The sequence below is a fragment of the Camelus bactrianus genome, chromosome 21, assembly GCF_048773025.1.
Source record: "Camelus bactrianus isolate YW-2024 breed Bactrian camel chromosome 21, ASM4877302v1, whole genome shotgun sequence".
NCBI lineage: Eukaryota > Metazoa > Chordata > Mammalia > Artiodactyla > Camelidae > Camelus > Camelus bactrianus.
The window spans coordinates 26946190-26961495 of record NC_133559.1 but is presented as its reverse complement, the minus strand read 5'-3'; the positions used below and the strand labels follow the sequence as shown (position 1 = coordinate 26961495).

At 49.4% G+C, this 15306-nt stretch overlaps 1 protein-coding gene across 1 annotated transcript in view; it reads right to left on the bottom strand.

Annotated features, from left to right (window-relative positions):
* CACNA1E (calcium voltage-gated channel subunit alpha1 E) overlaps nt 1-15306 on the bottom strand; it is a 345741-nt gene that overhangs the window by 248425 nt on the left and 82010 nt on the right. The window contains exons 3-4 of the mRNA XM_074349901.1: nt 5130-5235; nt 4100-4239 (exon numbers count right to left, since the gene is read on the bottom strand). Of these exons, the coding sequence (XP_074206002.1) occupies nt 4100-4239; nt 5130-5235 (246 nt within the window). The remainder of the gene's footprint in view (nt 1-4099; nt 4240-5129; nt 5236-15306) is intronic.

The window sequence follows — 15306 nt, the reverse complement described above, 5'->3', positions numbered from 1 at the left end:
CTAAAGCCTGGTCTGCCTGCCCCCCTGCGCTGGAATTACAATACATTCACTGCAACGAAGACCCCGACTAAGATGCCGCGTGGTTTTATTTACCACTAAAAAAAACAAATGCTGTCAATTAAACTATATCACGTCATTATTGTAAGACACAGGCTGATTTTAGAGATGCTCCAGCAAGAGAAATATGCATTTTAGAAGCGATGTGATGTGGTAGATGAAAGCACCATGTGAATGGAAGACAAAATCTGATTAGCCATTCCTGTGAGACAGAACGGCAACCCTCAGCGTGGATCTCAAGAGTACCAAGCCCTTTCCTTGGAGAGAAATGCGTAAGTGAGGAAGAACAGGGGCGAAGCCCTACTGGTTCCAATGGACAGCAGTGGCCTTTCAGCAAAGTCTGAAGAGCCACGAAGAACAGGAGATGCCGGGGCTGGGTGGAGAGAGAGAAGAGAGGACAATGACTTGGCCAAGGGCTCAACACTGCACCCATGCGGGTGCGCCCCCAGACCTGCTGCGGAGGACAAAGAGGTCCTCTGGCCATGCTGACAGAGGATCCCATTGACCGCTACCAGTCTGCTCCTTCAACTACACAACTTACATCTGAAGGCAGTGCCTGTGGCTCCCACCAGCCCTCCCTCGTCCTGTCCAACATTCTTCCACCTTCTCTCCGCATCCTAGTCCCCAGGCCCCACCACAGAAAAGCAGATTCTCTTTCAGAAGTACTTCAACCTGTCAAAGTACCTCTTAAAATGTGACATCCAAAAGATGTTCTTTGGAGCGTCTTTAATAATTATTTACGACAGCCCAAACCAGAAAACAACCTAAGTCTCTGATAACCACAAAAATGGAGAAGAAAGCTGTGCACATCTATTTAACAAACCACTGCTCAGTCATGACAGAGTTTTAACAAAACAAGGAGGACTATGTACTATGCCCAGAGTACACTGAGAAAAGGCAGCAAAATTACAAGCATTGAAAAGACAGCTTGCTTAGCATGAAAAGGGCTGGAAGGAAAAGCCACAAAATAACTGGGAATTTTTCTTAATTAGTGACTGTTTTTTCTCCTTTTGACGTTTCCGTGTTTTCCGTATTTTCTTTAATGAATGTAGAATAATTTAAAGTAGAAATAAATGGACTAGATGAAAAACTTCAAACGGCCCTCCGATTCATCTAGGACTCAGTGAGACCAAGATTCACACAATTTTAACATATAATACATACCCTTCACAGTACTCTTCTTTTAGACAGAATCACAACATCTCTAAATGACTCAGACTCAATTAGGCCCTTTACTATATAGATCTTCCTCGACTTACAATGAGGTTACACCCTGATAAACCCATCATAAGTTGAAAACAGTGTAAGTCAAAAATGCATTTAATACACCCAACCTACGGAACATCATAGCTTAGCCTAGCCTACCTTAAACATGCTCAGAACACTTACATTAGTCTACAGCTGGGCAAAATCATCTAACACAAGGCGTACTTTATAATAAAGTGTTGAATATCTCATGTAATTTATTGACTACTGTACCTAAAGTGAACAACGGAATGGCTGTTTGGGTGCAGAATGGTTGTCAGTGAGTAAGCTGTTTACCGTCGTGATCTCAGAGCTGCAATTCTGCATCACAAGAGAGGACCATACTGCCTATTGCCAGCCCAGGAGAAGATCAAACTTCAAAATTCAAAGTACAGTTTGTACCAAGTGTATTGCTTTCACACATTGTAAAGTCAAAAAAAAAAATCCTAAGTCAAACTGTCATAAGTTGGGGACTGTCTATATAGTGTATACTATTTATCTTAGGAACATTTAAAACATTATCCAGCTATTATCAAAAAATCAAAAGATAACAACTGTTGGTGAGGACGTGGAGAAAAAGGAACCCTTACGCATTGTTGGTGGGAATGTAAATTGGTGCAGCCACTGTGGAAAACAGTATGGAGGTTCCTCAAAAAAAATTAAAAACAAAATTACCCTATCATCCAGCAACTTCACTTCTGGGTATACATCCAAAGGAAATAAAAATCATTATCTCAAAGAGGTATCTGCACTCCCAGGTTCACTGCAGCATCATTCCCAATAGCCACATATGGACACAACCTAAATGTCCGCCGATGAATGAATGGCAAATGTGATATAAACAAACACACACACGCACACACACACATTCCAGAGGAATATTATTCAGCCTTTAAAAAAAAAAGGAAATCCTGCCATTCACAACATGGATGGATCTTAAGGACATTATGCAAAGTGAAACAGAGAAAGACATATTGCCTGGTCTCACTTATGTGGGAAGTCTAAAGAAAGAGGGAAGCTCATAGTAACAGAGGAAGGAATGATGGTTACCATGGGCTAGGGGTGGGGAAAAGGGAAAACACTGACCAAAGGGTGCAAACTTTCAGCTACAGATGAATAAATTCTGGAGAGCTAGTATTCAGCACAATGACCACAGTAAATAATAATGTATTACATATTTGAAATTTGCAGAAATTGTAGATCTCAAGTGTCCTCACCACCGGAAAAAAACAGTAACTATGTGAGGTGATGGATGTTAATTAGCTTGACTGCAGTAATCAATCCACAACGTATACATATAACAAAACATCACATTGTACACCTTAAACATATACAATTTTTACCTGTCAGTCACACTTTCATACAGCTGGAGAAAAAAGCACAAACCGTCACCCAGGCATCCTGTAGTCTAAGACCATCTACTTCTGAAACACTGTGTATATACCGTATCTTTCTACACTAAATCCCATTTTAAACGCAGTCATAGAATTTTCCTTTAGAAAAGTAACCCTCAGAAAACCCTTCTGTAAAGGCAACAGATGCTTTTAAACACCAAGAGTCATCTCTATGTACTTACCCATTCCCTGTGTTAAGGGGTCCGATGCTCGTGAGCTTCCATTTACACATTCTATTCCATCAGCCCTTCAACTTTCCCCCTTTCACTTAATCACAATTGATATGAAGGGTAAACATATGAGAGTCAGGTCTAGGGCACAAGGAAACAACTAAATGCAGACACTCCCAAGCTCTCACTCCCGCTGGGTTTCACCTATCCCCACCCCTCTGGCTGTTCCCTGGGAAAGGGGAGTCTCTTTGCTCCCCACTCCTCTTGGTCAATCATGATGGTAGCTCCCTTCCCCCTCCTCACTTTTCCACTCCACTCTTATCTTGTCCTCACAGGTTTGAACTACTCTCCAACAGGCAGCGGGGTAAGGGAATTTCCAGGCCACATCCCTTGCTGCCACACCCACACAGGACTGGGGGGGTGGGGGTGTCTGGACCGCTCCTCTCCCCTGCAGGCACCCAGGGCAAAAAGACACACAAGAAGCCACAGAAGCCCTCTGGGGCACACCCATCATCGCCGGTCTCAAGGCCCATCACATACGCTGCCAGCCGTGCTGGGCCAGCCCCCATGTAGGCATACCATGTTCATTTCCAAAAGAAAGTATTTAAATAAACGCACGGCCATCACACACACCGCCTATGACGCTGGATCAGCCACAACGCAGTATCACTACACTAATTTCCAAAGGGATGTGTTATCAGACGTTTTCACGTGATGCAGTTTCACGCCACCTAGTATGATCGATGTGCATCAATCCATAAATAACTAAATCTGTAAATCCAGAAAACTTCTGTTGGCAGAACCCGAGTCTCAGTGATCAGTTCAGAAACTATGCTTGAGGTCTTCTCCAGCCTCCAAAAGAAAATGCACCTGCTGGCAACTTCTGGCCCATTTGGGGAGTGCCCTTCAGGCTAGGGCAAGCTGCCTGCTACCGTGAAAAGATTCACTGGGACACATGTGCTCAGCACTAGCCAACCACAGAACGGAAACCAGAAGCAGCAGCAGCCAGACCCCGGTTCCATGGCCTCTGCCAAACGTCACGTGAATCTCCAGAGTACCTGCCCTCCCCGGCAGGTGGTGCACCTATGGTTAAGCCCGTGGGAATCTTATCTTTGAACTTTCTTCTCCACCACATCCTCAGAATTCTATCTTCCCACTCCCAGGTTCCTTGCACCAGCCGCATCACGACCCCACAGACCCCTCCATGCACAAAGAGACAGAAAGAGGACTCACCCACTGAGGACCACGATGAAGTCCATGACATTCCAGCCATTGCGGAGGTACGAGCCCTTATGGAAGATGAACCCCAGGGCCACGATTTTGATCCCGGCTTCAAAGCAAAAGATCCCAATGAAATACGGTTCCGTCTTCTCCTGTGGGATGAGGAGGAGAGGTACTGGTGAGAAGGGGAACGTGCTTCGTCAGACACAGGGCAAGGCATGCCCTGGCGAGCTACCTCTTCCACTCTGGCTTTTCCTTTCTCCTGCAGGACACCTGGACACTTGTGCTGGGCTAGCCCCATACACAGGCAGGAAGTGAGGGTGCTGCAGGACTCAGGGGGTGCACAAGAGCAAGAAAAGCCCGGGGAGCCAGATGCAGAAACAGATGGATGTGGGGCTCACACCCTAGACCAGTCATCTTCCCAGAAGATGACTGATGGTGCTGGCTCTGCCTCGAAGGTGTTGGCTTTCCCACTGCTGGCCTTCACTTCTGTTGGAAGCTTAAGAGTTCCTTCTCATCCACATGTAATCAGGCTGGAGCCATTTACCCACCCATCTGGATGTTAAGCATTTTGTTTGCTCTCTTTAGTGGGGAATACTTTAGACAGGTGGATGATTTCTTTATAGAGAAGATGGACAAACATTTAGGAAGTTCAGAACCGTGAATGCACACAGGTTTTGAGCATCCTTCATCCTCTCTCCTTTACCCTCCCTTTTCCTCTCACTTCCAAAGTCCCTTAGGAGGAGGAGCAAAGTGAGTGGACCCCGTGCTTTCCCTTCCTTCTTCCCTGGCTGCCGGGCAGTGTATACACAGGTGTTTGCAGCGCCCTCAGAACTTTCCGGGAGCAGGCGTTTAAGAGGTCAGTCTTCTTCCCCTTATGAATCCCAATAGGGTCTGTTACCAACTTGTCCCGCAGCCAAGAACAAACTCACAGAACTGTAGGAAAGGAGGGGAGGGGGCCAGGTGACGAAGCAAAGGAGAAGGGAACCAGGGAAGAGGAAGAACGAGGGGAAAGAGAGATGAAAAAGAGGGAGGCACGTACCAGTCTGCGGGACATGGGGGTCTTGTCATCCTCAGGAAGGTGCTGCTCCAGGGCCAAGACGATGCAGTTGGCAATGATGGTGGCCAAGATCATGTACTCAAACGGCGTGGGAAAGAAGGAGTTAAGAAACAGATTCACCAAAGAGGGAGGGACACAGCCTCCAAGCTGGCTGCGCACATCAGCACACAAACTTTATCAGCCCACGTGGTGTCTGTGCAGTCTGCCTGATTTATCTGAGCAAACAGGCAGGCAGGACAGTGGATGGTTCTAAGTACGTGGACCTATAACTGTTTCCAATTAGGCTCTGAACACAAAGCATCTTCTCCAAGGAAAGGAAGTATGTAGCCAATAAGTAATATATTAGACATATGGTAGACACTCTGGATACTTGGTGAGTTCAGCGACATATCCAGGAATTAACCAGGACTGAAAATGGGATGAAGGGAGGAAGAACACTGATGCCGCCATCGCAGGCTCCCGGCTCTCAGTCTTCAAACCTCTGGACCACATTACAATGTTACAGCAAGGACCCAGCCGTGGCTGTTCACGGCTGTCTCCGGGAACCACCTGTGGGGTGCTCTCCTCTAGAACCTCTGCTCAACCGACCAGAAGAAGAGCCCGTGGAAAATGACCAATTTTCTCCACAAGCTCCCTTCTGCTTTAATATCCAATTCATAAAAAAAAAAGATTTAACAGGGCCAGGAGAAGCTAGCTTTGTCTCACCTGACTTTCTCCTAAGCGTCTACATCTACAGGAAACAGAGAGACACATCAGGAGTCCACATCCAGGACAGCGAAGCCGGGGCCTCTAGGATTCACACTACAAGTGAAGGGATGATGAGTTCAGGTTTGTTCTACTGCATTTTTCTGAAGACAGGTGAGGGGGCTCCCTGTGCCCTTTTGAAAAACAGGACTATGATCCTAGTGCCAGCACCCGGAATCCTGCAAGAAGTTTGTGCTGTGAGCCCAGGAGAAGGCGGGAGGGCATGGCTAGAAAAGAGAGCGAGGGGAATCACTGGCTCCAGAGCCATTCCGCATGTGGGATTTCATTCTCCAACCATTGTTGTGAGAAACAGAAGCGAGCTGTTGCCACTGGTCTTGCTGAGCAACCTATGATCTGGCAGCTTCCGGAATCCAGGCAGAAGAGATGAGTAGTAGATGTGGCAAAGCAGAGGGCAGAGAAGGGAAGGGATCTCGTCTCCCCACACACTCAGGCTGGCTGTGTAGGATGCAGGGCCCAGAGCCCTCCCTAGGGAGCACACAAGCAGGGCACATCCTAAACACGCCCCCAGTGCCTCCTGTCCCCTCCGGGAGACGTGTGTCGTGAACATCTCCGGTTAAGGGGTATTCGTGGCATCTGAGAGGAGCAGGGCACAGCGTGTTACAGAAAGAGGTGGATATGCAGGTGTGAGCCGCCCCACCTGCTCTGGTCCCGGGGCTGGGATGGCAGCTGCAGGGGGTGAGAAGGCCAGCTGCCTCTGAGCCTCGAGAACTCTTCCTTCTCCTTGCACATCTCGTCCCCCTTCCCCACCCCCAGGCATCCCTGAGTCACAGCCCATCCTCCAGCAGTTGGTCATCTTCCCTTCCCACACACCCCAAATCACACAGGACCCAGCCCCTGAGGACAGCCCTGCTGGCCTCTGCTGACCTACAGGGCTCAGCCACCGGATCTGAAAAGTGGACGGGGCTCCCAGGACCTCATAGCCAGCCTCCTGCCTCTGCACTCCCCTGTGCTGGCTGGACCGCTCCCAGTCAGAGGGGAGCCTCACTGCACAGGGAGTCCCCCAGCAGACCTTACCATTCCTCCTTCAGTCTCTCTAGTCACCAAGCTGGACCCCTGAGAGCTAAGCATGCCAGCAAACACACACCAGAGACACCCGCCTCACTGACACGCCTACCTTCTTGGAACAAGTCCCCACACACAGCTCACCCAGGGCTACCAGCACCCCCCATCACAGGGGGACCTCCCCTCCCTCCCACCCTCCCATCTAGGGGAGCTCTGAACAAGTGCAGAATGACGAGAAACCACACCACGACCCGGGGTGCCATATACCCTCCGGATCAGCTAGCCTATCCCGGGCCTGATTCAGACACCTTGAATTCCCCAGACCCGAATGGTAAACTGAAGATGGGAACCTGGTAGAAGGGGTGCTCCTGACCCATGCCGCTTCCTGAGAACACCCCCAGGGGACGAGTCCAGACAGGGAATTGAGGACATGACAACAAGCCACGGACAAATGGCAACAGAAGTGGCCGGCATTTAGGGCATGTTCCCGAAATGCAGGCCTCGGAATGCCAGTGCTCTGGGAAGTTGCGATCAAAGGAATGAGGGAAAGCCTGCGCTGGGTCCAGTTGAGCAGGTTTCCTCCCAGCGAGGCCTCTTGGAGCCTTTAATACTATTGTATACAGAGTGCACCCCCTCCCCCAAAGGGGGCTGGGAACAGCACACAGCACCCCAACCTGCTTCACCACATAACCCTTCTGTCAGAGCATCTCTCTTGGGGCTGGTGCTCAGAGGAGTGCACCTGGGGAGCCCTGATGCACAGGGCGGATCGCACTGCCATTCCCCGAGGTGGAGGAACGAGGGTGGTGGCCCTGACAGGAGCGAAACCAACACCTCTTTCGCCTCACGCACTGCCCTTGTTTCTCACAAAAACATTCACAAAGTGTTGGGCTCAACCGGCCTTTCTTCGCAGCTGGAAGGCCCCACATAAACTCAGAAGGCTGCTTGGCAGGTCCAAGGAGCCCAGCACGCGACCTGGGAAGCAGGACCAGGGACAGGACATGCCTGTTCTCACTCCAGCTGCAGGTGCCTCGAGCTCTCATCGGTAGTTGTGGGTCGATGATTGCTCGGGGAGTTCGGGCTGCTTCTCCTGAACACCTTAGAGTGATAACCACAGACTTCAAAGTAAAGGAGCTCTTAGCTGCCGACCTACAGGCCTGACCACTTCTGGTGGCCGTGCACCTCCCAGGATCTCCACCCAGCAACGCCTGCTTGGACCACTGCAGCCCCTCTGCTCCCCACTCCTCCCTCCCACACTCACACCTGCATTCTCCTGTCCAGACCATCTAAGCATCTAGCTCCATGCTAGGAGCCAGACTTCCTGTGACCAGCCAGGTGTCTGGATGGCTAAGGATTCATGAGGGCTCAACAAATGGTACTACCTAAGGCCCATGAGGCTAGAATCTAAAAGTGAGGGTTGGGAATTTACAGGTTCTGAGAAGGCCCTATTCCCACATCCTCCTGATCCAAATCCTCTGCCTATGGTCTGACAATCTGAGGACCCATTCAGAGCAGTGATCCTTTGGCTTAAAATTTTGAAAACTGTTCAAATGCACATACCCTTGAGAATGATGTCCCCTTAGGCCTTAGAGAGCAACCCAACCTCGGGATGAATTCACGTCTACAGCAATTAAGAATCGGAGATGAACTTCTGATGCAGAAGTAAAAGTGAAACTGGGAATTCTGTGTATCTCTGGACTGAGTGAAAGAGAGAATGGGGGCAAGGGAATTTTAGGAGAGGCGAGGAGGAGGGAACATCCGGTTCTGCCCAGGCCCAGCTGCTCCCTCTCCCCATTACAGCCCTTTCCTTTAACCTCTTGTCCGCTTCTCTCCCTGAAGAAAGCACAAAGAATGGGCACTTACACCTTGATGCTTTTGCTTCCTCCTGCAATGGGCTTTCTCCTCCTTTCTGGTCATATATCAAGATCAAGCTGAAATATCACCTTGCCCGTAAAGGTTTCTCCCTGCCCCACAGCTCTTTGCATGGCGCAACTTTATCATTTCTCCTCATATTTATCTCCAAGAAACTACAGCTCGAAAGCTGGGGCGACATGCTGTTCATCTCTCCCCTGGCAGTGCTCAGCAGGGCTCCTGGTCCACAGCGGGAGCTCACTGGGTGTGAACTGCAGGCGGGAACGAAAGGGAGGCATCCCTGTCCGTCCAGGAGCAGCAGCCCCATTGAGGAACCGTCACAAAGACCAGGCTGTGGTCACTCCCTCTTTCAGGAGCTGACGCAGGGGCGCTGCTCCCCTGTCTTCCCGCAACACGACCTCAAGCCCCATCACCAGGGCTCTGCTTCATCTCCAAGGCGAAGAGCCTGGACTGTAAGTAACAGCCCGGGGCAACTGAATGCATCTCACAGGCCAGACAATGATGCGACTGGAAAGATCAAAGGAAGTTCTATGTTGTCAAGGTCTCAAAAAACAATGCCCTTCGTGAAACAGAATGGAAGTCTGTCCGCAACTCCGATGCCTTCTGCCCAGGAATTCAGTGACTCCCAGCACATTCTGCACCTGACACCAAACATGTTTTGGAGAACATGTCTCTCCCTGGTGTCCAGACTGTTGGGCTTTGAGATGTCAATCAAACAGAGCTGATGGAGCAGTGAGGGAGCCCGAGGGCAGGGGCTTTGCCTGACTGTACAGCACGCAGTGGGCACCCCATAATTGGCTTTTAATTCATTAATAAATTAATCAATGGGTAAGTGAATAGCCTAAGAAAACCAGAGCCAGAGCTATCCTCACGAAAGCCACCCATACTTCCTCTACATACTACACCCATTTGAACTTTCGGTGCTGTGTGCCTTGTACACGCATTAGCTATTCAAAAAAAAAAAAAAAAAAACCCAGCAGGCCTAGAAGATCCCTTTAATGTAAAAAAAAAAAAAAAAAAAGAACAAAAATTTTTAAAGCAAAGGGAAAAACTCTGTCTTGCTAGAAGGCTAATGAGTTGTCCTGGGGTGGCAGGGTTATTTTCACATTCTTCTTTACTCCTTTATGCATTGTCTGAGTGTTAAAATGAGCATGCATTTGTTTATACAACCAATTAAAGCTATATTTACTCTGAAAAGAAACCAAACCAAACACAAAACCCATCCCAAGCTGAGGGTCATGGAAATCAGCACAACCTTTCTGAGAGCATCCAATGCAGAACAAAGGGGCTGGACCGAATGAGGAAACGGCCACTGAAGTTCTTTGAAAGCTGCAAAGATGCCTCCTCGCTGAATCTGTCTGTTGGCTCGCTAGGGGCCTCGTTTTATAAACTTTTTGGCAATCTCCCCAAACACCCCTCCACCCCGCTCTCCCTCTGAGCCCGCTAACGAGGACCTGTCTCACTCCAAGTCTCCCCTTCCCATCTCGCGGCTTCAAGACAATCATTAAGGAAATGATAAAAATAGGTTGTCTTATTGATTTATCTCCTTTAGCCAATGCTCCTTCCTTCAAATGGTTGACTTGTTTCCTTAGCAACATAGCTAATTTGAGCAGCACGACTTGGCCTGCACACCTGCAATTTGCTCATCTCCTTCCTGAAGGCCAGAAAGATGAGGCAAGGGGCAGAGAGGACCGCCCTACCGGCCACCGTGGTGGCACTAGCTCTGCTTGTCAACAGAGCCCTGGGGACCCGGCTGGGGAGCCGAGCCCTCCCGCTGCCCACCCCACAGGGGCTCACCCATCAACACCTCTCAGGGACTGATGAGCGGGAAGAGGACCAGACAGGACTTAGGCCTGGGGCAGCCAAGTATGGGGTGGTTCCGGGGAAACATGCACCTCCAGGACCACCGGGATGCTGACCCTAGACCTACCCTCAGCTGCCTCCCTCAGAGGTGTGACACTGGAACAGCAAGGAGACTGACTGTGCTCAGAGGGGCAGTGCTCATCAGGGACAGGCAGGCAGATGGAAAGCTGTGCTGTCTCCCCAACTCCAGGCCTAATGGAGAATGCTTCTGTCTGGGCAGCCTGTGGCCATGGAGGCACTTCCTGTAGACCCCTGGGCAGTCTACAAGAGCCCCATCTAGGGGCAGGCAGCAGGCCTCGGCCTCAGGACCCATCTCCGCCCCTCGCCCCAGGCCCAGAACACTCTCCCCACGGAAAGGTCCGTCTTCTTTCCTCTTGCTCATCCCTGCCTCCTGTCTAGGGATGTCAAAAGCTAAGAGATGAAGTCTCCAAGATGCCCTGGGCATCTTTGTGCACACCTTGCCACTCATCCCTCACCTGCACAGAAATACCACTCTAGCAAGTAGAATGTTGACTCAAAGACAGTCAGAGGGAAGGGGCCCTGCCTCGTCTGTGATTCCCTCAAACATGTCACCACAGGGATATTTTAAATATAAATGACAGTGAAATAGAGCCATGCAAGACTTCCATGCTGCCTTTATGAGAAGAATTGGAACCTCTCTCGAGACCTGGAACACGATGGAAGAGACGTAGCCTGGCAATGGAGACTGAGCCGGGGCTCTCGATGCAGAAGCCGCCCGACGTGGAACCCACGTCAGGGAAAACCACTGCCATCCGCTCCCATGGAGCCAAGTGAGGACGCCAGAAGGATCAAAGTCTAAGATGACACGTGAATGTGAAAACCCTTTGAACACCGCAAGGTGCTACACAAATGCACAGTCATTTTTATTATCTTACTAAATCAATCTTTCAGCATCTGCTATGGCTCGAAGCTTTGTGGGGAGCATCTGTTAGTGGCCACAGCCTCCAGGAGCGGGCCGGCTGGCTACAGCCATGGGCTGGCATGGAAGAGACCCACCGCAATAAAGGATTTAAAAGAAAATGATGGTAATGGGCCTCTGGGAAGAGAGCAAAGACATTTGGCCCCGAACCTCCTGGGAATATGGAAAGCACATCCAAACACCAGTCCCCAGAGGATTTATGCAGCTGATGGCTCTGATGCAATCTCCCCCAATGACCAGAAGGATATTAATCACACCCAAGGCCACGGCTAAGAGCAGGAGGGGTCGAACTGCCACAGGAGTCCGGCTCTGGCTCCTGCAGACCCTGATGGAAATGCAGTGAGATCATGCTGATGAGATCACATCCCCCTCGCCTGGGCTGCGGAGGATGATAACTCTGTCCTGGAGGGACCAGTGATAGGGAAGAGACAGGACCTGGTGCCTAACACCCAGACATGGCTAGAGCCAGCAGCACTGTTACCACGGAGTGTGTCTGCACCCCTCCCTAGGGGCTGACATTCTCCCAGGAAGAGCTGTCTCCTAGCCTTTCCACACAGGCCCTGAGTACAGGTCTTCAATGCCTCACAGACAGAAATGAACATTAAAATCAGCCCTGGTAGGCCAAGGGCCAGCTCTCCTTCCTGGAAGGAGGTTTCACCTTTTCTCCAGATGGTGGAATGAAACAGGAGGAGGAGATAAAAAGACAGTGACTCAAGAGGGCTTTCCGGGGCCTCTCAGCCCGGCCCTGCCTGGGTTAAGAGGAAAGTCATGGTCCAAGGAGTCTCAACCCAGAAGCTAAAGTGCCCCTTGACAGTCTCCTTTTATGAGCTTGCTCCTGTGGCTGGCCCAGCAGGACAGAATGCCCAAAGACAACCCATTCAGAAAAGGGACTAAACAGAGAAATGGGATTCTTTGTGATTCTAAGGGGCCACAGATAAATGTTTCAATTTCCTGAGAAACAATGTTAAGCATCTGAACTTATCAATGTATGAACCACTCTCATATCTGGGACAAGTCACACCCTCGACTCCATTTCTATCTTTTTTCTCAGTCCTTATTTTTAGGCTTCCAGTCTCTGTGCTCAGCTCACCAACACAGGGTGGACCACACATCGCCACCCAAGGGCAGGAGTGATAATCCCCTGGGTTCTCCACATGACAGTACACAATTCTGGCTGCAAATCCGGAAATCCACCCTTTATCTCTTCTTCCTTTCCCACCCCCGTGGCAGAAGAAACACACTAAAGAAGCAGAAAAATGAAAAATGAAGTGGAAGGCTCTGCATACTTCGTGCTGCCCCATTTCATCATCTCATTGCTTTCCTTATTGGAACTTTTCTCACCACCCAACTGGTCTTAAAAAAAAAAAAAAAAAAAAAAAAAAAAAACAGATTGAGAAACCAAACCCCTTTTCTTTTTTTAAAACAAAACAAAACAAAAATGTATCATGTGACTTCTAGCCTTAACATCAGTTTTTTAACTTTGGTTTCCATGGTGGTGGGATGCAACCTCCCATCACCATGACAACAGCTGCCTCTGTTCAAATTCACCATCTGACAGGCAGTCCTGAACACACCTCTCTCCCGCTCCCTCTGTCAAGAAGATGGAAATGCCATTACACCTACTCCTAAAGTCTTAAGTCCTAATGAATGAAAGACAAAGGAAGCAATGGTGAGAATATAGCAGAGGCAGAGAACCCCTCAAAAGGCTTTCTGTTTGCCAGTACAATCCCACTGCTCTCATAGGGAGGTCAATGGACTCGGTTACTCAAAACAGAAGATCCCTAGCATTACCCTTGCAATGTTGGCTGTGTAGTGCACCAAATTCTTTATTGCTTTTAGACCAAAGAACTCCCATCTGACTCCCATGTCCCTGCCCTCTACATAAAACGATGGAAAGGAAGTTCATCTTATTGCCAATTTGGCTAACCAGTGCTGAGGTCAGTTCTGGACCCAACCAAGCCCCAATTCCAAAAGGACAGGGAGTGGCAGTTCTGCAGAAATCAGTGGGCACCGCTCCCCTCTCTCTTCTGCCTCAGTTACAGTCGACCCAGTAAGTCTTAACAAATTCATTTTTTGTGCATCTCACTGAATCCTGGACTCAAAAACGCTGTCATTCGACACACAGTTTTGGTGATCAGGAGACAAGTGATTGAACACTACAGAAAAGGGAAGAAAGAAGAGGGGAATATTAAAAGCTTCTGGATGGAAAACAAAACAGCAGTGGGAAAATTACCTGTTTCAGAAACCAGAACCCGTGTTTTGATGACACTCTGACGAATCCGAGCCCATCACGCCTTCTGGCAGCAACGTGCATTTTCGGGAAAAAACGTGGGCTGCAATCAGCAACCACACCCAAGGCTGTAGCCTACTCCACATCCACACCCGCTCTGTGGCTGGGGTTCACACGGTACTCTGAATGCAGAGATTCCTTCTGTGAAAGAGCCCACAGATCATCTCTGGAAGGAGTTTTTGTTTTCCTTTGAAAACTCTGCAACCACACCCCAAAGGTTCAAAGACTGAGCCTCCAAACTGCAGGAGAAAGTGTTTATAAACACTAGGATACCCAGGTTGGAAAGGGAAGACTCGAGAGAGACGTCATAGCTGTTTTCAAATATCGGAGGCTTGTAGCAGCGGGCTTAGATGCTGTCTAAGTTATTCTGAAGGGCAAAGCTAAGACCTCAGGGTTGGTGCCCACCCAAAGGCAGATCTGGGGTGACACAGAGAAGTTCCACCGTTCCACAAGTGAGTGGACTATTTTGTTAAGGAGTAAACTAAGTGTTGGACAAATAAATGTTTAACAACTGCCTCTCTGAAGGAAGAAAAAGCCCTGATGTGTAGCATGTGCCAATTTCCGGAGCATAAAGACTCTCTCCATGGCCAATTTCAAGCTACTAACTTGACACCAATGCACATGGAGCTGGGAAGAGAGGCACACAATTGAAACCCACCAGCTGGGACTAGCCAGTTCCAGCACACCACTCACTGCAAGGGCCACGTCTCCGGGAGACCGTCGAGAACACTGAGAAAGAGATTCCTGTGTTGGACAGTCGTCAAGCCAGATCAACCCTCTTACACACAAGGAGTTAACAGATGGGAAGGAAGAAAGTCTATCTTCAGTCACTTGCTCAAAGGCCTTCTGGGTCAGCATGACTCAATCTGTCCCTTAGACTCAAGTGGCCCCCTTAGCTAGACCTGCCTTCACGAAGTCTGAAGCATCGCCCTTATCACAGAAGCTGGTACCTGTGCAGCTGGATGTGCGCCAGGAGCAGCCCCAGGTGAACGTTCTGCCAGCCCCATGAAACATGAGGACTAATCACCCCATTTTCTCAGGCTGAATTCCTCGAGGCCTGGGAACACCTACTTCACTGTAGCCTAAAAGAAAACGGAGAGGAACCAACCAAGACACGTGATTAAAAGCACCGTCCAAAGAAACAAATCAGGTAAAAGGCTCACCTCTCATTCCAGGAGATCAGTGGACCTCAGCCTTGGTTAAACAGTAGAATCACTTGGAAAGCTTTTAAAAATTAAGGATACAGGTATCCCATCTCCAGAAACTTTTATTTCATTTGCCTCAGCCACTGTCTGGGCATGAGCATTTTAGAAGGACTCAGGCTGATGTTAATGTGCAGCCAGGGGAAAGAGCGGCGCCTTCAGTGCTGGAGACCATGATGGCCAATGGTGTCCTCAGCTCAGGGGAGACAACAACGGGGAAATCAGAAT